This window comes from Osmerus eperlanus, chromosome 10 (assembly GCF_963692335.1).
Source record: "Osmerus eperlanus chromosome 10, fOsmEpe2.1, whole genome shotgun sequence".
NCBI lineage: Eukaryota > Metazoa > Chordata > Actinopteri > Osmeriformes > Osmeridae > Osmerus > Osmerus eperlanus.
This window is the reverse complement of record NC_085027.1, coordinates 3,395,685-3,421,287: the sequence shown is the minus strand read 5'-3', so window position 1 is coordinate 3,421,287 and position 25,603 is coordinate 3,395,685. Positions and strand designations below refer to the sequence as shown.

Here is a 25,603-nt window from a genome sequence, read left to right as displayed (position 1 = left end):
AAAATAGACACTTTTATTTTCTTATGTCAGTAGATGGGACTGAGGAAAACTTCCAATATTCTACTGGATCCTAGTCTTGTATTATTCCATTCCTTTTATTCCAAGAAGCGTCCAATTGGTTGAGAATAGGATCTTGTGGATCACAGGAATTGACAAGTGCCGTCCTGGGGCTGGTTTTTATAGAGTAATAGTACCAACTTGAGTCCTGTTCCCATACGGTGCTGTCAGTCACTGCACAGTCTGACAGGGTTATTCCCGATAATTCCCAGTTCGTACAGGATGGCGAGTGTGGCAAAGACGATGTAGCAGAAGAGAGAGATCAGTCCCAGCTTCCAGTCCAGCTTCCAGCCGTTGACGTGAATGGCCACGAAGAGGAAGACTATGGAGATGAGGAGCGTGGCGGAGATGAACACCAGGCCCGTGCTGTTGACCTCCACCGGATTCTCCGTGTCCACAAACACGGTCTTGATGAACCAGGGCAGGCCCAGACACAGCATGTCAAAAACGTTGGAGCCCACGATGTTGGACATGGCCATGTCTGCCTTCCCTGAGGAACACAAGACGACACGTTTAGCTGGGGGGGAAGGACAGTGTCCAACTAAAGAGGACCTTAACCCTTGTGTTATCTTCGGGTCATTGTGACCCTTCAGTCATTGTGACCCACCGTTGTGTTGCGACAACTTAACCTCATACGAAAATAAAGTGAAGCATTTGCTTTTAACCGTCGGGCTGTCTCAGACCCCCACAGCGCGACGGTAAAATGAAAATGCTTATTTGTTTTTGTATTGGGTAAAGTCGTCGCAACACAACGATGGGTCGTTCTGAACTTTCGGGTCATCGTTAAACACCTTTCAATTAACTATCCACATTGTTTAACACACCAAGTTGCCTCAGATGTGTTGGTCAGCCAGTTACATTTACATTTAGTCATTTAGCAGACGCTCTTATTTACATTTATTCATTTAGCCGACACTTTTATCCAAAGCGACTTCCAAGAGAGAGCTTTACAAAGTGCATAGGTCACTGATCATAACAACGAGATAGCCACAAAACATTGCGAGTAGCCAAAACATGAAGCACACATTGTGAACAACCAAAATAAGTGCCAAAGGGAAGAACCATAAGAGCATGTAGTTAAACAAGTTACAATTAAACAACATGAACTGCTATAAGTGCAGGTGTACCTGTGGAAAAAAGCAAGCAACAATAATAAAACATATCACTGCGAGTACAAAAATTTAAGTCAGTTACCACTAACCACAAGAGCAACAAGTCTCTAAGCAAGAGTCATTGTGATCCTTGAGGAAACTAACATCGGGTCAAGCGAACCATTCCTAAGTACCGTTGTACTCCCGGAACAAGTGCGTCTTGAGCCTTTTCTTGAAGGTGGAGAGACAGTCAGTGTCTCTGATGGAAGTGGGGAGTTGATTCCACCACTGGGGGGCCAGACAGGAGAAGAGCTTGTGTTGGGACCGGGCAGTCTTGAGCGGTGGGACCACCAGGCGGTTGTCTGAAGAAGACCGTAGGTGACGGGTGGGGGTGTAGGGCTGCAGGAGAGACTTGATGTAGACGGGTGCAGTCCCGTTCACTGCTCGGAAGGTCAATACCAGGGTCTTGAATCTGATACGGGCCATGATAGGTAGCCAGTGGAGAGAGATGAGGAGCGGGGTAACATGGGAGCGTCTGGGTAGATTGTAGACCAGGCGGGCCGCTGCGTTCTGAATCCTCTGAAGAGGGCGGGTTGCACATGCTGGGAGACCAGCGAGCAGCGAGTTGCAATAGTCCAACTTGGAGAGGACAATTATCGCTCTTATCCAGAGCGACTTACAGTAAGTACAGGGACATTCCCCCCGAGGCAAGTAGGGTGAAGTGCCTTGCCCAAGGACACAACGTCAATTTGTACGGCCGGGAATCGAACCAGTGACCTTTTGATTACTAGCCCGATTCTCTAACCGCTCAGCCACCTGACTCCCAGTTTCCACCATAAAAACACACAACCTGACTAGGTGGTACAGGGCCTGTCTGAATGTTCCCATGGACCCCTCTTAGTGAAATGAGTCACAATAATGAGGCTTTCTCTGGCCACTGTTTTGATTTGAGATTAATTATAACACTGGGAAAGAATGTGTTTTCATGATGTAAGTTTAAAAAAAAAGAATTATGGCTGTTAAACTTACCTTCTCTGGCAACCATTACACTGGCCACAGTGTCGGGGATACTTGTTCCAGCTGCCAGTAAAGTCAGACCCATTACTGTGTCTGGGATTCCGAGGGTCTCTCCTGCTCACACAGATACACAAGGCAGAGGGACAAATAATTTCATGGTAGTCCACTATCAAAATACACTGCACTGTAAATAATTTAGGAGAGTCAAAACTTGAGTAGAGACATCATTTCATTAAAATCTTCCTCTGTTTTCCTGCTAATGTTAGAATGGGCAAAACATCTGGATCACTGTATATTTCAGCTATTACACACCACTGGGCTTCACTTCTAACCTACCAGTGAGGAACCATTGTTTTTGACGATAGTTTTTAACTATGAAACATAGATGTCCTCATTGACCGCCTGCTCTCATGAGACTGGGGTTCAGCACTGGTACTACCTGCCTCTCCCCCAGAGAGCCTGCTCTCCTTCTTCCCTCCCATGTGAGCCTTCCTGACGACTAGTGGATAATAATCCCATTATACTCAACCGGGTCTACTATCGTCACATGATGAGCTTGGCCCTGCAGTCTGATCCGGGGTCAGATTCATTTTTTCCCCTCCTGGTGGTGAGAGTAGAGACTGGGGGAAGGTAGGCTGATGGGGGAACAGTGCCTGTGGGCTGTGTCCACCCCTCGCTCACATGATGCTGGTCGTGAGGCCTCTGAGGCAGGCTTTAATCCTTCCGTGGCTGTATGGGCCCTGCTCCTAAACACACAATCCACTGGAGCTCCACTAAGTCCTGAGGACATTGGCATCCTAGGAATGGGCCAGCAGACCGACATGTGATTCTACTCCACTATGAGTATGAAACATGTTGTCTCAAATGTAACCTAATGACATACAGTATGCATGAACACAGCAAGTTCCATTGTTCGTTGCAAGTGCTTTTTGGTGTCTTGAAAGGGAAACTAGTCCACGCATTCATTACTGTCTATTTATGTTGAGCTGTTAAATGACGATAGTCACATTCTGTGACAAGTAGAGGCGCCGAAAGGGGAGAGGACTATTATCACTTTTTATGCAGCTCATGTGGCGCAACTACGCTTCATGAAAAATTCTGTATTTACCAACAATGGTGACCATCCACACAAGTACGTATGTGAAGGCTGAGATCCAGACAGCAGACATGAGGAACGTGATCATGAACCATTTCTTCCAGAACCTTTTCCGGCAATCTGGAATGGTCAGGAACAGCAAAACGATGATTGGCAGAGACAGAACCCAAAGGATCCGCTTCAGATCGTTCTCTGGCATGGCAAACACACTCTTCGATACTGGGGAAAACAAAGACAGACAAGATAGATTGCAGTGTCAAGTGTCGTTAAAAGGCAACAAATCCAAGACGATATGCCATCCTCAGTGTTGTATGTCACGTGTTTTCCAGAAGCTACCTTCAGGGATCTCGTTGAGCCCATGCAGACTGAGGGACAGGTTAGAGTAGCCAGAGTCATCCTGGAAGATCCCACTGTCGGTTCTGGAGCGACTGTGCACCCTCAGACTGGTGTCATCGCTCCAGCCCATCAGAGGCTGGGTCTCGTTGCGTTCGCCGTGCCCCTTGCCCAGACAGGTGCAACAGGGGCTGAACTTCCTGAGGACGTACTCACTGATGCGCAGGTCGAAACACAGCACGACAATGTACACCCCGTAGACCAGCAGCAGGCACGCCGCGTCGTACCTGGGCCCAGACAGCACTAGTCACGACCATCCTCAAAACTAACATTGACGGTTAGGTAGAATTTGAGGAGGTTGGCATCCATGGATGGTTCTAAAATATTTATGCAATGCCACTAACTGTGGTTTCGATACATGCATTATTCAGTAAGAATACTGTCAGGGTTTCATGAAAGATACTGAAAGTGGTAGTTGGCTATCTGTGAAATGTCTTAACCCTTGTGCTGCCTTTGGGTCACATGACCCAAAGGTTCATAACGAACTATTGTTGTGTTTACCCAATTTTACCCAATACAAAAACAAATAAAAATAATTTTATTTTAACCATTGCAATGTGGGGGGTCTGAGACAGCCCAACGGTTAAAAGAAAATGCTTCACTTTGTTTTTGTATGCGGTAAAGTTGTCGCAATACAACGGTGGGTCACAATGACTGATGGGTCAGAATGACCCGAAGATAACACAAGGGTTTTAACAGAAATGTAGAACCTACAGTGAGTTTCTATAAACAGCATTCTACTGTAAAGTCTGCGTACTGTGGTCTGGAGATATGTAGGTGACATGTTACATTTCTGTGGGTTTAAAGTTTTACCACCCATGGATTGAGGAAGTACGGTCATAACATAAATACACACTCACTCACCAGTACACTTTGTTATCGGAAATGATGGCAATAACTGCAGAAACACTAATGCCGTATGCCAGGCAGTCTCTGAAGAGGGGCCAACAGGTCAGGCGGCCCACCTTTGAAATAAAATAAGCCCTTTTATAAGTTATAGTTAACATATTAAAACATGGTGTACACAAATACATCTTTACAGTGTGTGTGTGTCTGCGTACCACAGAAGTCAGGAGTCCACATGCGGCACAGATTCCAAGGAGGTTGTAAACTGCTGATCCTACTATAGTGCTCACGCCGATGTCTCCTTTCGTCACAAAAACACCTAAGGAGCAAAATCAAACATGCTGCTCATTTAATTACACTGGAAGTAATCTTCCATGCCTGCAGTAGGAACCAGGTGGAATCATGTGACTATTACCCAGAAAAGCTGTGACCAGTTCAGGCGCAGAACTCCCAGCAGCCATGAATGTGGCTCCCGCTACATCCTGAGACAGTCCCAGACCTAGCCAAGACAAGCACAACCATACTGACTATCAAGCTCATGTACATTCAAAGACACACACACACATGCACTCACAAACAAGTAGATGCAGCATGTCACTTACGTTCACTTATGACTTCCAGAGATGGTAAAAAGTAGTCATCACACACTATTGCAACAGCCAAAAACATGTAGAAAATAATCATGAAATGTATGATTAGCCCTCCATCCTTTCTTTCCTGCAGAGTGAAAAAGCCGTCTGGAAACTCTGAGGACTGCGGTAAGATGCACTCAGTGTCATTCTCTGAAATTACAGCAAAACAACTTGTTCAAGTGATATAGCCAACAAATTATATGCAGACACTATTGCTACACAACGAGTTTATGAGTTGCAACAGAAAGAACAATGTTTCTATTCTTAAGAAGAATTATTCGGCAATTTCTTTCAATTGGTCATCCCGCTAGGGTTATCATCCCATTGCAAACACTGTCACACTTTGATGAGATTTATGTCATCAATTATTCACACTTGATCAAATATCCAGAAGATACGTAAAATACACTTACCCACAGCCCTGCGCACTCTCGAAGGATGTGAGTCGTGAGCTGTCTTTGCAGTGAATGATACAAAATGAACTGTGCAATACAAAACTATTACTAGCCCTAGAAAATAAGGTATGAAATCTCTTCTCGTCTTCTTGTGCACATCTGCAACTTTATACATTGTAATTTAGTATGAAACCGTTGAAAGCTATAAACTAGTCCTGCTAGTCATGAGACTGCCCTTTGCTAATCCAGTTAAACATTCAGTTTGAGTTTAAGATTCTTGTAACCCAGCATCTAACACTACACTGGGACTACAAATGGCAAGAAACCCTATCGGGAAGGAAAGCATCTTTTAAGACTTTCCCAGAATGAGAGATCACGGGATGAAATTATTCCAGTTGAGCTCATTTTAGCCCGAAGTGCATTAGGTAACGAGTTCTAACCCCCAGTAAAACGAGAGTCACAGGATTGGAAGATTAACATTCTGAATGAAATATTACACTCGTTTTGAATGAATCAACCCAGATTACAAGGGTCGTGAACACAGATTATTAGGGTGCTCATATCTAAATGAAAATTGAGCTAATCCAACTAGTTTGTGAAAAAGTAGGCCCAATAAATGCATTTCGGAGTAAACATGGAAAGAAAACACTTTTGGGGTATATGTTTATTATTGTTCTGACAGGCTAGCCTACACAAACGAATGACTATTTGCTACATTATATTAGAATCTTTACAGCCTAGCATATTCATCCGAGGGATAAGGCTATCCATTTGATGGAAACGTTTCAGTAGTATAACATGAACATCGTCAATGTATACATTTTAATTTAATACATAACTTATACAGGCTATTGTGTACAAGTTTTAATACAGGCTAGGCTATTAATAGGACTACATTATTTTACAATTTTTCAGACCCCAAATGTGTGTGGCGTATGTGGAGCCGGGATGTTGGGGCATGTCTATGGAAATCCCTCTTTGGAATTGGCCTACCTTTTAGGTGACAGAGAAACGACAGTATAACAGCGCGACATGTTTGCTAATGGTTGTGCATGAGCAGAAGGCCCGCCCGCATCAAATAGCCTAAACAGCGATGAAAACAAGGTAGGCTTTAAATGTCTTTCGTCGATTATAAGGCAATAAATACAAAGTGCAGTTTAACACAGCCACATGTTCTATCTAATTGAAATAACCTATGTCGCTTTCTATTTGACTTGAGTCCAATCCCAATATCATAGTATTCAAATTAGACAGACAATTATGGTCTGACTTAAATTTTCATTTGTGTAGGCTAAGTGTAGGCTACTGTAAAAGCATAGGCTACTCATTATAACTTCCTTGGGTCTGACTCGCTGGACGAATCAAGATTGTGTTTTTTAAGTAACATGATGTCGTGGGGGTGATGTAAAAATAATTGTTGACATCTCATGTCTGGAAGTTGAAGTCAGCAGTGGGCTAGATTCCTTGGTTATGGTGCCCCCGTGAGTTGGAAGTCCACAACATAGAAACTGCTATGTATAATCAAATACAAAGCATTTGGTATCACGTAACTTAATAGGCTATTATTGACGTTTTGGATCTTTAGTATGAATTGTATGGAAGCAAATCAGTGACAATGTTTTGAAATTTAAAGGGAATTGAATACTTAACCCTTGTGTTATCTTCGGGTCATTCTGACCCATCAGTCATTGTGACCCATCGTTGTATTGCGACAACTTTACCGCATACAAAAACAAAGTGAAGCATTTTCTTTTAACCGGTGGGCTGTCTCAGACCCCCCACATTGCGAAGGTTAAAAGAAAATTATTTTTATTTGTTTTTGTATTGGGTAAAATTGGGTAAACACAACGATGGTTCGTTATGAACCTTTGGGTCATGTGACCCGAAGACAGCACGAGGGTTAATATTGACATTTAAACACCACCGAATTTGTTGGTTTTCACCTCAACGTTTTGCCGTTGCATTAACCGAATTGCCGAATCCTGCCTAAAATTTTTTTTTTTTAACAGGATACTATATTTTGTATGGACTTTTGTAAAGGCATTGACTTTGATTGAGTCTAGCTAAACATATTGCAGCTGTGGTATGACATTCTTGGCTAGACCAGCTAGGAGAATGTAACTGGCTCTGTTACCAACACACGTGTAGCCTACGACGGCATAAACAAAACAAACTTCTGGAACTCCTCTAAACTGACCAGTAGGTGCCAGTATTGGTCTATCTCGTGGAGTCTCAGTATAACTGTTTCTGTGATAGATAGCTTCTGCATCGGCCAACTATATGTCCACAACAATTTATTTTAGAAGTTGGCATGTTTTAAAAATAGATTGAGTGTATCAACACTAGCTTTCTGATATCTGCATGGTGCATGTTGTGTCTGAACAGAAAGAATCCCACATCTTTTTGTTGAGAAGTATGGTATTTTATAGGTACTGAAAAAAGAAAATATTTGTTATAAAGGTTTGGTATATCCATTCTTTAAAATGGTCTTCTTTTTTTTTTTACGTAATCAAAACCACTGGTAAGATGGACCAGAACATACTCAAAATAAGTTCTCTGAAGTGTGTGTTTGTGTGAGTGCCCATATATATGGTGCAGTGTACAGAAGCAGAATGCTGTTCCAACCATATCTCTGGGTAAAAGACCATAGAGAATGAGAATCTACCATTACAGTGTTGAAAACTCAGTAAGATAAGAAGAGGTTGGTGGTGTGACAGACACTCACCAGCCAGTGTAATGTTACCAAAGACTCCTATCTGATTACCATCAACAGCAGGTACAGAGAGGCAGTGGCAGTGTTTCTTTCCACAGAGCAACTGAAATTTACAAAAGACTAACAGCCAAAGGAACTTTAAAACACTACTTTTATGTGGTTCTTTTGAAGATCTCTATCATGGATAATAAGTCAGAGGTTTATCTCTTCTCTCTGGTCTTGTTGTCGGGGCTTCTTCGGTGCTCAGGGGTCATCATGTTCTGGACCGCCTATGTCAAAGTCTCCTACCTGGACAGCATGGGCAACCAGACCGTCAATCACCTTTGCGAGTGTGGCTTGTACGGTCGCGATTCTCCCCGGCTTGCGGCTTCAGGCATTGTTGTCCTGCCCGCCTCTGACCCTCTTGGCTGTGGAAGTGACCCCGTCTACAGCCCCAACAACTCCGTGCCCTGGATTGCCCTGATCAAGAGAGGAAACTGTAGCTTCAGTGACAAGATCAATGCCGCCAAGCGTCAGGGGGCAGACGGTGTTGTGATCTATAACCTGGATCTTACAGGAAACATTGACATGGCACACCAAGAAGCCCAAGGCATTGTGGCCATCATGATTGGCAACGTTATGGGCATGGACTTAGTCAACCTTGTGCAGAGTGGCGTTGAGGTAACGATGGTTATCGAGGTCGGTAAACTTTACAAACTCTGGGTTCTGGACACCTGTACGTTGTATTTCCTGTCCATCTCATTCTTTGTAGTATTGGCAGCTTCCATTGGCTACTTTATCTTTGTCTCTGGCCAAAGACTTCGTATCCTCCGGGGGGAGCAAAACACAGAGTCACGGCTCAAGTCTGAGGCAAAGAAAGCCATTGGTCGGTTAGAAGTGCGCACGTTGAAACGAGACGATGAAGAGATCGGGTCCGACTCCCACACCTGCGCCGTGTGCATCGACTCCTACAAGCCAGGAGAGGTCGTGACTGTTCTCACCTGTGGACACTTCTACCACAAGGCGTGCATCGAGCCCTGGCTGCTGGAGAAGAGGACCTGTCCCATGTGCAAGTGTGACATCCTGAAGGCTCTGGGCGTGGATGCTGAGGAGGAGAAGGACGGTTCACCCAACTCTCCACCAGATGTCACCGTGGTGACGGTGTCAGGTGAAGAGCATCTCTACAATGTGCCGCTGACAGACACGTCGACCCCGGAACTTGCAAGGCACCAGGACCCGCATCACTATAACAACGTGGCCTTCGAGGGAGAATCTCAGATCATGAACAATATGGCTGCCAGAGGATGAACAAAACAATCAGCGGACTCTGTCCAATCACAACGCAACACTGTATGTATCACTGTATCAGTAGTTTAAGGTCAAACTTGTGTGTTGACTAAATTGTGTGGTTGAACAGGGCGTCAGAGCTTTTGTTATGATCAAATGAACACTATGCTTTTGCACTGTGAAATCATGTCTCAATTAAATAAAAGGTCCTTCCTGGACTGTACCAATCATGTCTCAGTTAAAAAAAGGTCCTTCCTGGACTGTACCAATCCAAAATTCAAGGGGTTGGATTTGGATTCAGTTATTGAGAACAGACTTTTGTCAACTTGAATTTGTAAAGAAGTTTACTTACATTTTGTCATTTAGCAGACTTCTTTGACCTTAGGCAAGAAGTATGTCTTAACGATATGCAGTTTAACACAATCACAAGTTCTTATAATATTGATATATTCTGCTGTGTATTTTACTGTTTTAGTAAGCTAATGCCAACCCCAATATCAAAATATGCGTATTCAAATTAGACTTCCAATTATGGTCTGACTTTAAATGTTATTTGTTTAGATGTAGGCTAATTGCACACTCATTATAACTTCCTTAAGCCTGACTTACTGGACGAATCAGGGACAACATTGTCAAGATTGTGTACATTTTGTCAGATGACATGTACTGGGGGTTATGTAAAATGAATTGTTGTCCTATCTGTTGCATTGAGAGTACCCATCTCATGTCTGGAAGCTGAAGTCAGCACTATACAACTCTGGTTATGATGTCCACAACATAGAAACTTCACTGTAATTTAGTCATTTAGCAGACACTCTTATCCAGAGCGACTTACAGTAAGTACAGGGACATTCTCCCCCGAGGCAAGTAGGGTGAAGTGCCTTGCCCAAGGACACAACGTCATTTGGCACGGCCGGGAATCGAACTGGCAACCTTCAGATTACTAGCCCGCTTCCCTAACCGCTCAGCCACCTGACTCCCTAATTGAAAAGCATTTGCAACAGTATTACATAAATTAAGATTATTTAAGTTTTTGCTCTTTGCCAGATGCTGGATTTTTTGGCATGGACTTTTTTAAAGGCATTGACTTGAGCTAAATGTATTGCAGCTGAGGTCTGATGTTTTACGTTAGACTGCTAAATGGGCATGTCAAGGAAGGATCTGAACAAATAAACTTCTGTAACTCCTCTAAACTGATCAATAGGTGAATCTCCTGATCTTATCATTTTCAGGACCAGTTTTTCCATCGTATTGTGTTTCAGTGTAACTGTTTCCGTGTTAGATAGCTCCTGCATTGATCAACTTCATGTCAACAACAAATTCTTTGGAAGTTGGCTAGTTTTAGATAAAGATTGGCCTTCTTATATGTAAATATTAAGATCTTCTGCATGGTGCATGTTGTGTCTTACTGTAATAAAAAGAAGCCCACCTCATTTTGTTGAGAAGTATACTATTTTGGGTACTGAAATAAGAAAATAGTTGTTAAACCCATTATTTGTTATTTCCATTCTTTTCAATTTTCATTTTTTTTTTACGTAATCCAAAACCACTGTTAAGATTTTCCAGCAGCACAGACTCAAGATAAGTTATCTGAAGTGTGTGCTTGTGTGAGTGCCAATCTTTCTGGTATGTAGAAGCAACATGCTGCCCCAGCCATGTCTTTGGGTACAAAACCAGGAAGAGTGAGAATTTAGCATTACTTTGCTGAAACCTGCCGTATCATCCTGACTACCAAACAATGTGCTGTTTACTAACAATAATGAAAATAAGGAAGAAGGAGAAACTGGAAAACTGGGCGTAACTTTCCGAAGCATGACAGATCTAAAACCAATAGTTTCATAACAGGTGTTCTTTGTTACCTTGCCCTTGGGACCCTTATCGTGTCGGCCTCTTATCTGATTTTATTTTGGTGCTGTTTCTCAGCACTGCTACTTAGTACAGGCATGGTGTGTGTAGACTTGTAACAATCCAGCACCAAGCCCTTCAGTAGGAGTGTTGGTTTAACTAGTGATCAAGGTCCAGTAAGATAAGAAGAGGTTGGTGGCTGACGCACAGCCAGTGTTGTGTTACCAAACACTCCTATCTAATTACCATCAACAGCAGGTAAAGAGTGGCAGCTCTGAGCACCGTGTTTCTATCAATCGAGCAACTGGAATTTACGAAAGACTAACACCCAAAGGAACTCTAAAACACCACTTGTATGTGGTTCTTTTGAAGATCTCTATCATGGGTAAGAAGTCAGAGGTTTATCTCTTCTCTCTGGTGTTGTTGTCAGCGCTTCTTCAGTGCTCAGGGGCCATCTTGTTCTGGACGGCATTTGTGAACTACTCGTACAGCATGGACAACCAGACCGTTAACCTCTTCTGTCAGTGTGGGGTGTACGGTCGCAATTCTCCCCTGCTTCCGGCTTCAGGCATTGTTGTCTTGCCCAGCTCTGACCCTTTTGGCTGTGGAAGTGACACCGTCTACAGCCCCAACAACTCTGCCCTCGTGCCCTGGATTGCCCTGGTTGAGAGAGGAAGCTGTAGCTTCAGTGACAAGATCAATGCCGCCAAGCGCCAGGGGGCAGACGGTGTTGTGGTCTACAACCTGGATGGCACGGGAAACAATACCAGCAAAATGGAACACAAAGAAGCCCAAGGCATTGTGGCCATTATGATTGGAAACCTCCTGGGCAAGGACTTAGTCAACCTTGTGAACAGTAGCGTTGAGGTAAAGATGGTTATCGATTTAGGTAAACCTCTTGGACCCTGGATGGACACCTATTGGCTGTACTTCCTTTCCATCTCATTCTTTGTAGTAACGGCAGCTTCCATTGGCTACTTTATCTTTGTCTCTGTCCACCGCCTCCATAGCCTCCGGGCGCAAATGCGTGCAGAGTCACGGCTCAAGTCGGAGGCAAAGAAAGCCATTGGTCGGTTAGAAGTGCGCAAGTTGAAACGAGACGATGAAGAGATCGGGTCCGACTCCCACACCTGCGCCGTGTGCATCGACTCCTACAAGCCAGGAGAGGTCGTGACTGTTCTTACCTGTGGACACTTCTACCACAAGGCGTGCATCGAGCCCTGGCTGCTGGAGAAGAGGACCTGTCCCATGTGCAAGTGTGACATCCTGAAGGCTCTGGGCGTGGATGCTGAGGTGAAGAAGGACGGTTCACCCATCTCTCCACCAGATGTCACCGTGGTGACGGTGTCAGGTGAAGAGCATCTCTACAATGTGCCGCTGACAGACACGTCGACCCCGGAACTTGCAAGGCACCAGGACCTGCATCCCTATGACAACGGGGCCTTCGAGGGAGACTCTCAGATCATGAACAATATGGCTGCCAGAGGATGAACAAAACGATGTCAGAATAATCCATGAATCACAACGCAACACTGTTCTGTATCACTGGTCAAACTTTAAGGTCAAACTTATGTGTTGACTAAATGTTGTCGTTGAACAGGGCGGCAGAGATTTTTAAATATGTTTTCATATGATCAAATGTACACCTATGCTTTTGCAATGTGAAATCATGTGTCATTGTTCACCTGTTCCCAGCTATAAATTCAGGGGATTGGATTTTGATTCAGTTGTTGAAAATTGACTTTTGTTGAAACTTGAGCTGGTCAGGAAGTTTACTTCTTTAAACGCCCTGATAGCAGGGGCCCTGGGTACCTACCTCGATGTTCATTATTAATATGAGAAGTGAAGAGGAATATGATTGCTTTCTATTTCTGTGATCAAGATTTGACCTCATAAAAGAAGTTACTTAGTTCACTGGATGATAAGGATTACTCGATATAGTTTTTTATTGAATTAAATTGAATGGGAAAATGTGTCAACTTTTGACTGGTACTTTATTTATTTAGAAACACCAGATTCTGAGTCTAAAATGTTCTGTTATGATGATTAAAATAACCATAGCTGTGATTAATCCCATTGATACTTTTAGTGCAATAAATCTCCCAGAAAGAGCATTGTGTGTATATATATATAAACCTTTAATCAAGCCATGTGTCTTACATTGTGTCCGTGTGCGTGTCTGTGTGTGTGTATGTATTTGTGTGTGTTTCTTTGCGTGTGTGTGAGGGGTGGGTCTTCTCATGCATGTCAGGGTGAGCCAGTCAGGAGGCTAGAGATGAGCAGAGGGCTTTGACGACTGGAGATCACCCTGCTGCCACTCTGGGGGGGGAGGGGGGAGAGAGAGAGAGAGAGAGAGAGAGAGGGTTAACTGGGCCGGTAATGATCTCATCATGGGGGGGGGGCGAAGGCTCAGGCTGCTCGAACATGACTGCTTCTGCTCTATTTTCACCTTGCCACTCGCTGCCCATAGCACTGACGTGGTTTTATTTTGTGCGTTGCTGTGCAGCTGTGAGGCAGAGGAGATCCCACAGGATGCAGCTAATAAAACCAGGACGTTAATTAGCAGGAAACAGCCCAGCTGAACGACTGCTCCACTCTCCAGACCAGCGACTGCTGCTCTCTCGCTCTCTCGCTCTTTCCTCCCCTCTCAAGGTCCTCTCACCCCGTCTCTCTCTCCTCCTCCTCTCCTCCTCCTTTCTAATTATCCTCCTTTCCTGCTCCCGCTTTCTCCTCCCTGCCCCCTCCCCCTTTCTCTCCTGTAGAGGCAAACCTCTTGACTTTTTCCAAGAAGCCCAAGGTCATACTCATAGTCATCAGAATTGTCGTGGCGCTGGAGTCCTAGGGCCACTACAAGAGATTGTGAGGGCTGGGAACCAGATTAAAATGGTTTTCAGAAGCGGGTTGATAAAGACAAATATAAAAGATTGAGGGTAGGTCCTTACATGTTCCAATTAAGCTGCCTCTGCCCTCCCCTGGCTATGCTCTGTAGTGCTGGGTGTACTGGATAAGAGAGCTAGACTGTTATCACGATGTAGGGAGGTAGAAGGTCCTTAGGTTACAGTTTCACAGGCTGACAGAGAATCGATTGGGAGCTAACCCGCCAGGTTGGTAATAACTAGCGAGCCCGGTCTAGATTGCTACAGTTGTTGTCTGATTTATTTGTAGTTGTTAAAAGAGAAAATGGAGCCAACATGCTTTCATTTTGAAACTGAAGTGTCTATTTTCCCCCTTGTGTTCTCTTCAACCTTCACTGGACGTCCTCGGTCTCCTGTAACACCACTTAGAGGTCTGTGACTAGCTACACCCAGCTATAGTATATGGTACCACAGCACTGGTTATGTGATGTGTATTGTAAACCCTGGCCAAGGACAACAGAGGTGGCACTGCTATCGGTGGATGTATCCATGTGGTACTGATAAATAAATGTAAACATTCTCCCTAGTCATTCACATACAACTGCAATGCCATCTACTGGAAAAGACAATCAACTGTCAAATTCAACCATTGGCAAATGCTTTCAGAAGTCTTCATTTGAGTTTAGACCCAACTTCTTAGCCTACAAATTGTGCATATAATAGAGCAAATAAAGAATTTGGGGGGGAAGGATTGCAGACACCTTCATCTCACTGTCTGCATAGACAGATCGCTTCTCTTTATTGCAACCTCATTATTCGGTACATGTGATTGCTCTAACTGAATTGTGTATATGCATGGGTGTGGGTGTGTGTGTGTGTGTGGGTGCATGCTGAGTGCAGCGTCACATCAGAGAAAGCCTTTCTAATTAAATCTACAGTGGTCAGCCTCGTCTTGCTCTCTGAGTAATTATCCTAATGAAGGAAGGGAATCTGATTAAAGAACAGGATGGAAAGTCAAATGAACCCATTTGTGGATAAGTGGTTTATAAAAGATTGGTTGAAAGTTTGCTGTTGCCAGTAGTGAATATGAAACTGCAGTACATTTGAGTGCACTGGTAAGGACATGGCGCTTCACCTACCCGTACACACACACACACACACACACACACATACTTCTGGCTGGAGGGGTTATTTGTTCCGAAAATATTCAATGCAACAACATAACTCAAGCCCCGGAAAAATGTACTATGAAATGTCAAATCTGTAACTCAATGTGTCCTACATTATGAATCATATCCTTGACATTTTCAGATGTTCATTAACATTTGCACTGTGAATCATTTCAACACTGGAGGCAGCCCTTGGATGCTACAGTGTTATTGTAATCAGCTGTGTTGTCTTACATGGTAAATACTCCTTTCAGATGCTGGTGGCCTATGTCCCTATCCTAGAGACTGCTCCAGGTATGTGTCTGTCTGTGTGTGTGTGCTGAAGGTGTATGTGTATGCGGGCTCCTGCTAGATGTTATCAGCTCAGCTTGCTTGACCCTGTTGTGATCTCCCGGGGGCTCTTCCTGTTGCTGTTTGAGTCTGATCAGATCGGGATGAGCACAGTGGACAAAAAGTGGACAAACAGAAACAACAATAGCTGTGGAGCTCCTCCTGGCTCACAGCCATCCTCCCAATCCCTCCCTTCATCCAGCTGCTCCATGCCCCCTCCTCCACACCTCTGTCCTTCCTGGTGAGCAGAGAAAGCAGGGGTGTCCTGAGAGAGATAGAGAGAGCGAGAACGAGAAGTTATGGTGTCAGCGGAACTCCAAGAAGGCCGTCGACTTCCTGAGAAGGGACAAAAGACAAAAGATGGGGTGTGTGGAAAAGGGTCCCCTCCATCCTGTCCTCTACCTCCTCATCCTCCGCTCTCTGCACCCTGTCCATCTCTTCATCATGGGGGATTTGTGTTCAAGAAAATGTAGTCGTTCCACGCACCATGAAATGTTAAGCGAAACCGGTCATGCAGAGAACATTTGACCTTTTCTGGTAAACAATCCACACAGAATAGTGACGGAACAAAATAGTCACAGCCAAGCACATGCCTGGCCAGTTGCTAATGATCATATGGTTTCTATAGTAACTCACTGCAATGGCTGGTTAACACAAACCCCAACAGAATCCATACATAGGGAGTCAGGTGGCTGAGCGGTTAGAGAATCGGGCTATTAATCAGAAGGTTGCTGGTTCGATTCCTGACCGTGTCAAATGACATTGTGTCCTTGGGCAAGGCACTTCACCCTACTTGCCTTGGGGAGAATGTCCCTGTACTTATTGAACGTCGCTCTGGATAAGAGCGTCTGCTAAATGACTAAATGTAAATATCCCTTCCATGGAACACTGATTTTTGTTGTCTTCCTGTGGTGTGAGCTGAACACTGCCATCTTCTGGGCAAGCTGAGAAGACAGGGCCACACCACAAGGCAACCACAAGCCCAAACAAACTAAATCTACTAGTCATCATTCTTCTCTTTACCAAGGTGCTGTTTGGTGTTTGTTCCTCAGAGATGATCTCCCCTCATTCTCTTGTTCTCTCTCGCTCAGTTGAGACATGATGACAGTTTGTTGCAGACCAGAATAGAATGATTGAAATGGAGGCTTTTGAGGCACCCATTTTCGAGCTGTAAATGTATGGGCGTGAGAGACCGAAAACCCGTCTCTCCCAGTAGTACCGCTGTGAAGCTGAATGTTTCAGATCTGTGCTTTTGATCAGTGGCACCTCTCACCATGTTGTTATTTGGCAGTAAAAGATCCTGCAATTTGTTCCCCTCTGCCCACGTAAACACCCCACTGAAGTTAAACAGCCACGACTATCATCTCTCTCTCTCTCTCTCTCTCTCTCTCTCTCTCTCTCTCTCTCTCTCTCTCTCTCTCTCTCTCTCTCACACACACACACGCACTTTCCTGTCTGAAGAGAAGCTCACCTTGAGCTGGGAAAGGTCTGAGGAACTGGCTTGCATTCCTAATCCCCCTCATACTTTCTGCTCCAGTTTCTACAACCTCCCATCTTGTGCAGGGACACGCCTGTGTGTGTTTGCATGTGTTTGATCTGAACTGTGTGTGTGTGTGTGTGTGTGTGTTTGTATGGATCTAAACTGTGTGTGTGTGTGAATCTGAACTGTATGTGCGTCTGTTTGACTGTGTTTGTGTGGTTATGTGGATCTGAACTGTGTTTGTGTAGATCTGAACTGTGTGTTTGTGTAGATCTGAACAGTGTGTTTACATGTGTTTGTGTAGATCTGAACTGTGTGTTTGTGTAGATCTGAACTGTTTGTTTGTGTAGATCTGAACAGTGTGTTTACATGTGTTTGTGTGGATCTGAACTGTGTACGTGTGTTTGAGAACGCTTCACTGGCCCTTTCCCCTCACTGTTCCATTCGTCTAGTCTGGTTAACTCCTACTACCTCCTGTTACCCACGGTGACTCATTAACGATCCGTTCGCTTAATTCTGGGAAGCTAGCAGTATCAGGGAGAGGGGGGGGGGACAGCAATGCAGGGAGGGAAGGCAGGCGAGTTATTCAGGACGCCCAAGTACAAAAGAGAGGCCATGACATGAGGGAGCCTCTGGTGATTATCAAGCATGTCAACACCTGCAAGTGTGAACAGTGGGTAAGGGCTGAAGCAGCAGAGCTGTTCATGACTAAGCTGTGTGTGTGTGTGTGTGTGTGCGCATGCTTATATTCTGTGTTAGACCAGGGGGTGGTCCCAGTATTGTGTCTGTAGTGAATTAAGCCCCCTGTCTCTTTGTTGTGAACCTGCTGTGGTGCTGTTCCTTTCTGTTTCTGGGGCAGCCACTCGGGGGCTGTGTGTGTGTGTGTGTGTGTGTGTGGTTTTGTCTTTGTGTCTATTGTGACGCAGCAATGAGAGCTGAGAGGCTGTTCTGCTGAGTCAGCTGTCCTCCCAGACCCTGCCAGAGAACACATGTGACCGCAGACAACACCCGTCCTCCACCCATCCTCCGCCTATCCTCCACCCATCCTCCACCTATCCTCCACCCATCCTCCGCCTATCCTCCGCCTATCCTCCACCTATCCTCCACCCATCCTCCGCCTATCCTCCGCCCATCCTCCACCCATCCTCCGCCTATCCTCCACCCATCCTCCACCTATCCTCCGCCCATCCTCCGCCCATCCTCCACCTATCCTCCACCCATCCTCCACCTATCCTCCGCCCATCCTCCGCCCATCCTCCACCTATCCTCCACCCATCTTCCGCCTATCCTCCGCCCATCCTCCGCCTATCCTCCGCCTATCCTCCGCCCATCCTCCGCCTATCCTCCACCTATCCTCCACCTATCTTCCATCTGCCTTTGCCCCAGTCTGGCCTGCACAGTTTGGGGAGCCCCAGTGTGGTGCTCATAAAATATATGGCAGTGTAGTCAGGCGACTGCGGCAGAAAGTGGTGCTGAGATATAGCATTCAGACACATGTGTGCATGTCTGTTGTGGAGAGGAGGAAGGGTCAGGTTTCATCAACAATTCTTCATCTCAGACCAGTCTTTTTCTATCAGTTTGTCTCTCATTTCTTCTCTCGCTCTCTCTCTCTTTCTCTGCTTCACTCTATCAGGCCCATGTTTCTCTGCATTTGCATGTATGCCCGTGCCAAAGCGCCAGGGTAGGTTATGCCTGCTGGCACAGGGTGGGGGATGCAGACTCTGCCAGAGCACAAGCAAAAGAGACAGGGCGAGCGAGAGAGGAAGAGAGAGAGGAGGAGGGGGGGGGGGTTAATGTGAGAGAGAGGAAAGCGACAGCAGGGGAAAAAGAGGTATGTTCTTCCAGAGTAAGTTCTATGGGGTCAACAGTGGCAGCTTGCCTGTCTGAAGAGACAGAGATGCATTCAGTCAGTGGACACATACTGGTACATTCAAAAGAATCCTGGACTGGGTCCATCTGGTTTAATCCTCCACGGTCCTTCAAATAAAACTGTTGCATAGCGTTAAAGATTTGATGACTACTGAAATTTTAATCTTATTTGGTCCCTTTGGTGTGACGGTTGAATAAAAAAATTATTTGAACCAATAGCTAATTAATTATCCAGCAAGGTACTTGGTAAACATTACTTATTAGTCAACATGTTTATATGGAAAAACTTTTGATTCCAAAGGAATTCAAGTGGTCAGGTAACTGTGTGCAGTTATAGAATAAGTTATAGAATAAGTTAAATAAAATAGAAAAATAGAAAAGAAGACATAAGACATATAATATATAAAAGAACACATTTTTATCTGACTGAAATATCAATTTCTGTAACCCTAACCCTCTACTGTGTAGCTTCCTACTACAATGGCCAAGTCAGAGCCAGGTGCTTTCTAACAGTGTGTCTTTGATGAGTCTTCAGATATGTTAGTACATTTTCATCCATATTCTCATTATGTTCTTTTTCTCCGGAATCTCCTTTACTCCTTCATACGCTGTCTTACTCCATCTGCTGAATGGACACTGTGTATATACACACAGTGTATCAGCTCTTTTTTTACAGGAAGACAATAGGTGTTTTTGTTGCCTGAGGAGAAAGGCAGGTATTGTCCCTCGGTCCTATATGTACAGGCATGGATTACACCCCTGTGAATGGCCTTTTGTTAACGGATGGCGGGTAGGGGGCGTTGGTTGAGGACGGGGCTGGACTAGGCTCGGGCTGGACTAAGTTGAAAGAGGGCTCCAGGCAGCCCGGGGCTAAGCGGGCTGGTCTGAAGCCCAGTAGGTTGGAAAGAGATATGAGGCTTTTGTCAGCAGTTTGGACCATGTAGACGTCTCTCATTATGCGAGCAGAGAGATGTCTTCCCCCAGGGCAGAATCGGATCCCAACACTGAGGGAAGAAGCACTTGACTGAGTTTGTTTGTGTACACCTGGGCCTAACCGCAGCCGTGCGTCTCTGGGGCGGAGAGACACGGCTGTCTGTGTGGTCGGGAGGCTGAAGATTACTGGTTAGGATTTTTTTCGAGACAATTTCACACAGTCAGAGTCAATTGTTATGATTTGTGGAGACAGATTTGCAGGAGAAAAGTACACAGAGAAACAAGTGTGCATGTCTCACTCACTTTATCTCTCTCTCTCCTTCTCCCTCTCCCCCCCTCTCTCTCTCTCTCTCTCTCTCTTTATTTAGTCATAGATGTAGTGTGTTTCCAGCTGAGCTGTGTGTCTGTGCAGAACCATGGTAAACTAAAAGGTAGATCTGCTGGGACAACACCACTGGCAGCAGGCATGTCAGGGAGAAGTTACTGGGGGGAACTCACAATAAATGAAGTGAGAGAGAGCGAGGCAAGGAGAGAGAGATGACAAGGGGTGGGACAAGGAGAGATTGAAGATCAGCAGCAGGGGGACATTCAGAATCAAACAATTAAAAATGGACAATCTGAACCAACAGTTTACATGGTCACGTAGTCATGACTTTTAATTTGGGCACCTATTTACTCATTTTAAAACCCTAATGCAGGCTAGTTTGTGACTTGCACACTTTGACTTTACACACAAAGTGTGATCCCGTTATGAGTGTTGATCCATTTCGACTTACTGCCAAAACATACCCATCGCCCTTATAACTAAACACAAACAAATAACCTCAAAAGTTAGTCAGTATGGACGCAAATCAGTGACATAATGTTTTTAATTTTAAAAGGCATTGAATACTTATTGAATACATTGAATACGCTGTGGATACGAGCGTCTGCTCAATGACTAAATGTAAATGTATTGAAATTTAAACACCACTGAATCCAAAACATTCGAGCCGAAAAAATCGAGCCGAATTTGAGCACCTTGAATTTTGTTCTATTTGAATTGCTGAAGCTTGATTTTTTTTTATTGCATTTTGGGGATCAGAATTTTACTGTTTGAATTTGAGCAACCTGAATTTCCGAACCTTGAATTTTTGGATCAGATGAAATAAATTAATATTTCAATTTTAAAGAAAAATCTTTTTTTTTAAAAGAAGTTAACATGGGGGGTCCTTTGCGGAGGATCCCGGATAATGCTAAATTGTTTAAGAAATTGCGTTTTTGAACAGGTCGAGCAGGTGTTGCACTTCCGGTAAGTTACCGATGTTGTACCGTTGTACGGTCTTCCATTGTTGCGGGAAGTAGCCTACCTCTGTCTGTATTTTGACAACCCAACAAAGAACAAGGACACGTCTGTGTCTGTGGGGTTCCCTGTGGGACCTGCTCAGAGGGATGAGTGTACTGATATTCTTTGATGTAACGTTTTCCCTTGTGTGTGTGTGTGTGTGTGTGTGAGTGAGATTTGATCTTGAGATCCTATTATTTACTCTTACGTCTGAGTGGCACTAGCCCGTTGGCATGGTAATGCCCCCCCGTGGAGTTTCCAGCTCGTTGGGCTGTGTATATGTGAGTGTGTGTGTGAGTTTGTGCATAAAAGAGAGAGAAAGAGTGCGTTCTGTGTTTCTGTCTTGCTGGGTTTCAGATCAAAGACTTGCTATTCTAATTCATGACCCCTGACCTGAGGGTGTGTGTGCACGTGTGTATTTGTGTGTGTGTGTTGAAGAAGGCGGGGTTGGTATTGCTGTTCTGTGTCTCTGCGTCACCTGATGTTTTGCTCGGAAGTCTTGATAGAGTAGATCTGTTTGACCAGCTCTCAACTGGTCAACACTGAGCATGTGCACGGCTGTGCCATTCTTTTAACAGTTCGACCTGCTGTCATGTAACTCTTTCATCTGCAACTGAGCAGATGCCACAATGCCAATTTGTTGTCTTGTGTGTGTGTGTGTGTGTGTGTGTGTGCGTACATGTGTGCGTGTGTGTGTGTGTGCGTACATGTGTGTGTGTGTGTGTGCGTGTGTGTGTGCGTACATGTGTGCGTGTGTGTGTGTGTGTGCGTACATGTGTGCGTGTGTGTGTGTGCATGTGTGTAGAACAGACTGGTCTGGGTGGAGATAGGTCTGTCAGATGTGAGCGATCAGAGTAATCAGGTGGAACGCGGCTAACAGCAGGCTTAAGACACCGGAGAGACACCAAATATAGCCAGGGTTTGGGTGCTCCTCACTGGGGGGGATTGACTGTAATGAAAGAGTGTGTGTTTGTGTGTTGGCCTTATGCTCCCAGGTCAGCTCAGGGATACCTCAGTCTTGTGATGTCTTACGATCGGTTTCATTGCCCTTTTACGGGTTAAGATTACCTTATGATACCCAGAAATACACCATTCCCACCCTGTCTCAGCAGTCCACCCTGTTAGAATGAATCAGGATCAGGAGACAGAGTGCACAGTGTTGATCTTGTTCATTAATCCATTACCTTATCCAATTACGGAGAGGACATTCACGGACTCATTTACTTTGACAAATATTTATGTTGCTTTTGATTTATACCAGTTTGAGGTTAAGCACAGTCATCAATATTAGTGTCCGCCATATTTGGAGATAATGCTCTGAAGATTCATTATGCCTGTAAATATTTGTTTACCTCGTGTCGTTTGATTAGGATCATAACAACGGCTCCTCTGGCTGCGGCTCCTCTCCCCTCCCACTCAGCCTTGTGTCTGGGCCGTGAATTCTCCCGAGAGAGGAGAGGTGAATTGAAAGCCTAGTTCATCCTTTGTAAGTGTTTTTGACATTGGGTCTGTGTAGTGTGTTTATGCCATTGTTAGTATTCTCCAGAGCAGTTGTCCACCGCTGACACGTCTGTCTAGATCCTGGACTCCTGTCACTAGCAATCACACCCTCATAGCATCCCCGCACTGTGCAAACTCTCTCTCACCCCTTCGTTCTCCTCCTCCATTGCCTATATTTCTTGTTCCTCCATAACTCCCTCTCTCCCTCCCTCCTTCCCAGTGCAGACATGGTCTAATTAAGGCAGGTTCTCTCCTGGTGCGAGTCTTCCAGCGGAGAAAGACTCTAATTCCATCTCTCAGGACGGGGCTGTGGCACACAAAAGCCCCCCTGCCCCCCCTGTGGATGCCCAAGTGAAAGCCCTCTCCTCAGGCTGCCTTTTAATAGGCCTCGCCATGCCTCGCACGCACACATGCACGCTCACTCACACTCTCTCTCACACACACCGATACGCACACATCACACACACACAGACGACAAGGTCTGTGTGTGTGTGTGTGTTGGTCGCTTGTGCTGCAGCTGAGACAACTCTGGACTTTTTCCTGAAGTGTACCTCAGATTTAGGCAGGCAAGGCCAGACAGGCATTTTGGCTTTTACCTTTGTAGCTGAGCCGGAATGTGTATTATTCTCTTGAGTGCTGAATGTTGTGGACTGAATTTGAGAGTGTTCTGTCAGGACTGACGCTGTGAGGCTGGCTTCTCTCCATACGTTCTGTTAGTTTCATTTGTTCGTGTTGCTTGGACACGTTTTGGGGGGAGCCAACCTGTTGTCTAAAAAGAAAAGAAATAGGAATACTGGAATTCTTTAGGGCTCTAGGTTGTCCCTACCGTGGGGATGAAAGGCCTGTGATATCGGGGCGGGTTCACTCTCACTAAGCCTTGACCTCTGTGCCAACGCAATTGGAGGGATGTCGGCTTGTTTTCGAGCTGAGCAATGATTCTTCCAGTTGGATAGGGTGAGGATTGTTGCGCAACGTCTTGGCGATCAGTCCATCCCTCCTCTGCTTCTTCCCTCTCTCTCCCTCTCTCTCACCCCCCTCCATCGGCCCCTCCCTCGCTCTGCCTCTCTCTCACCCCCCCTCCATCGGCGCCTCCCTCGCTCTGCCTCTCTCTCTCACCTCCCCTCCATCGGCCCCTCCCTCGCTCTGCCCCTCTCTCTCACCCCCCCTCCATCGGCCCCTCCCTCGCTCTGCCTCTCTCTCACCTCCCCTCCATCGGCCCCTCCCTCGCTCTGCCCTTGTCTTCTGGATTTGAAGTGATCGTGCTTAGTACAAAGAGACAGTGTTCAGTTTAGAGAAAGAGGGTGAGACAGAAAGAGGGAAAGAGAGAGATGGGAAGAAATTGTGAATTAAGAGAAAGAGATAGACGGAGGGGAAGAGCGAAGGAGAGGCAGAGAGGGAGAGAGGGAGCGACTGTGAAGGACAGGCAGTGGGAGAAAAATGAAGGAGAGTGGGAGAGAGAAAGAGAGAGAGGTGTGTTTTGTTCCATTAGAGCAGGCATCTAATTTCTTCTGTGGATGATGAACAGCGTGGGGTAGTAGGAGGAGAGGGGGCTCTAGGGAGGAGAGGGTGCTCTAGGGAGGAGGGGGCTGATGCAGCAGCCATGCGGCTGGTCTGATGTGGACAGACCATCAACTCATTGGTCTGCCGGGAGAATACATTTTCTCTGGCACTAATGCAGGTGGGTTGCTAAGATTGTGCTGTTGGCCAGTGTCAGATCCCAGCTATGTTCAATTAAGCTAACTAACGAAGGTAATACCCTCACAGCAGACTCACCCACCATGGTCCTCAACATACTCACACTTAACAGAGAACTGTATATTGTGTTAAATAGAGTGTTTCAAGTCGTTTAACTGATCGGTTAGTGGAGCTCTGTTTGTTGTTTATGTACTTATGTACACAAACTCTGGTGTGTCAACATAATGTAGTCCATAACTCAATAACAAAAGTGTGCGTGTGTGTTCATGCCAGGTTTTTTTCCCAGGCCCAGATTCTCAGGAGATGGTGCAGGCTCAGATGTGTCTGATCTCATTCTTGTTGGCGTGGGGTGTGTTCAGGGGTGTGTTCAGGTGTGTGTGTGCGTCAGTGTTTGGGAAATGCCAGCCCCAGCACATTGGTCATACCAATTCTGAAAGCTAGGATGGGTGTGTGGGAGAGTGGTGAGACTAGTCTAGAGGTTTACCAAGTGTCCTTTGGAAAGCACTGGGGTCAAAGGTCAAAGGAAGATGAAGTGGAAGGGTGTGAAAGAAGAGTAGAATGGCTGTGTAAGTGTGTGTTTGTGTGTGTGTGTAAGTGTGTGTTTGTGTAAGTGTGTGTTTGTGTATGTTTGTGTGTGTGTGTTTGTGTAAGTGTGTGTTTGTGTGTGTGTATACGTGTGTTTGTGTGTGTGGGTGTGTTTGCATCTGCTTTGCGTGAGTCCTTTGTCTTGGTGCTCTGTTGTCACAGACTTTATCCGTTTACTGCACGCACGCACAACCACAGGTGTGTGCTGACTCATCAAAGTGTATGTATCTCACAAGCTGTTGCTTGTGTATAGCACACATGGACACACACACACATATGCACCAAAGATGAAAAGTGACAGGTAAGCATCTTTACCTGCGGGTTTTTGGAACACAGGCTTGTGCTGTGCAGCATATTAAACAACCACATTAAACAGATGTCTATCTCCCCCCCCCCCCCCCCCCCCCCCCAGCAGATCTGTCTTCTTAAGCAGTGAGCTTGACTCAGGTGAAGGACTGGGTGAATGTCCTTAGAGCTAGCAAGAATGGCAATATGCGAATGAGCTATCCTGC

The 25,603-nt window shown here is 45.4% G+C and overlaps 3 protein-coding genes and 1 long non-coding RNA gene across 5 annotated transcripts in view; 3 read left to right on the top strand and 1 right to left on the bottom strand.

Moving 5' to 3' along the window:
- Positions 1 to 73: 73 nt before the first annotated feature.
- slc24a5 (solute carrier family 24 member 5) lies at positions 74 to 5,966 on the bottom strand. Its single transcript, XM_062471247.1, has 9 exons — positions 5,546 to 5,966; positions 5,103 to 5,282; positions 4,916 to 4,999; positions 4,716 to 4,819; positions 4,519 to 4,619; positions 3,598 to 3,881; positions 3,274 to 3,480; positions 2,178 to 2,279; positions 74 to 547 (listed from the first exon to the last, which is right to left on the bottom strand). The coding sequence occupies exons 1-9, from the start codon at positions 5,700 to 5,702 to the stop codon at positions 225 to 227; spliced, it is 1,542 nt and encodes a 513-aa protein (XP_062327231.1). The 5' UTR covers positions 5,703 to 5,966; the 3' UTR covers positions 74 to 224.
- A 579-nt stretch (positions 5,967 to 6,545) lies between these two features.
- Positions 6,546 to 25,603, top strand: part of LOC134028036 (uncharacterized) — a 26,970-nt gene continuing 7,912 nt past the window's right edge. The window contains exon 1 of the long non-coding RNA XR_009931492.1: positions 6,546 to 6,631. This is a non-coding gene — a long non-coding RNA (uncharacterized LOC134028036). The remainder of the gene's footprint in view (positions 6,632 to 25,603) is intronic.
- Positions 8,290 to 10,989, top strand: LOC134028169 (E3 ubiquitin-protein ligase RNF128-like). Its single transcript, XM_062471560.1, has one exon. The coding sequence runs from the start codon at positions 8,421 to 8,423 to the stop codon at positions 9,525 to 9,527; it is 1,107 nt and encodes a 368-aa protein (XP_062327544.1). The 5' UTR covers positions 8,290 to 8,420; the 3' UTR covers positions 9,528 to 10,989.
- On the top strand, positions 11,477 to 13,498 carry LOC134028167 (E3 ubiquitin-protein ligase RNF128-like). Of its 2 annotated transcripts, XM_062471559.1 has the most exons (2): positions 11,477 to 12,392; positions 12,474 to 13,498. In XM_062471559.1, the coding sequence occupies exons 1-2, from the start codon at positions 11,733 to 11,735 to the stop codon at positions 12,840 to 12,842; spliced, it is 1,029 nt and encodes a 342-aa protein (XP_062327543.1). In that variant the 5' UTR covers positions 11,477 to 11,732; the 3' UTR covers positions 12,843 to 13,498. The 2 variants fall into 2 exon arrangements, with proteins under 2 accessions (XP_062327543.1, XP_062327542.1); XM_062471558.1 differs by having other exon boundaries at positions 11,482 to 13,498.

Bases quoted from the DNA above. Each gene is read 5' to 3' on its own strand.
- slc24a5 (XM_062471247.1), bottom strand. From the start codon at position 5,702: ATGTATAAAGTTGCAGATGTGCACAAGAAGACGAGAAGAGATTTCATA. The intron at 5,283-5,545 runs GTAAGTGTATTT...CTGTAATTTCAG, and splicing joins GAGAGTGCGCAGGGCTGTGG to AGAATGACACTGAGTGCATC. The intron at 548-2,177 runs GTAAGTTTAACA...TGTGTTCCTCAG, and splicing joins TGTAATGGTTGCCAGAGAAG to GGAAGGCAGACATGGCCATG.
- LOC134028169 (XM_062471560.1), top strand. From the start codon at position 8,421: ATGGATAATAAGTCAGAGGTTTATCTCTTCTCTCTGGTCTTGTTGTCG.
- LOC134028167 (XM_062471558.1), top strand. From the start codon at position 11,733: ATGGGTAAGAAGTCAGAGGTTTATCTCTTCTCTCTGGTGTTGTTGTCA.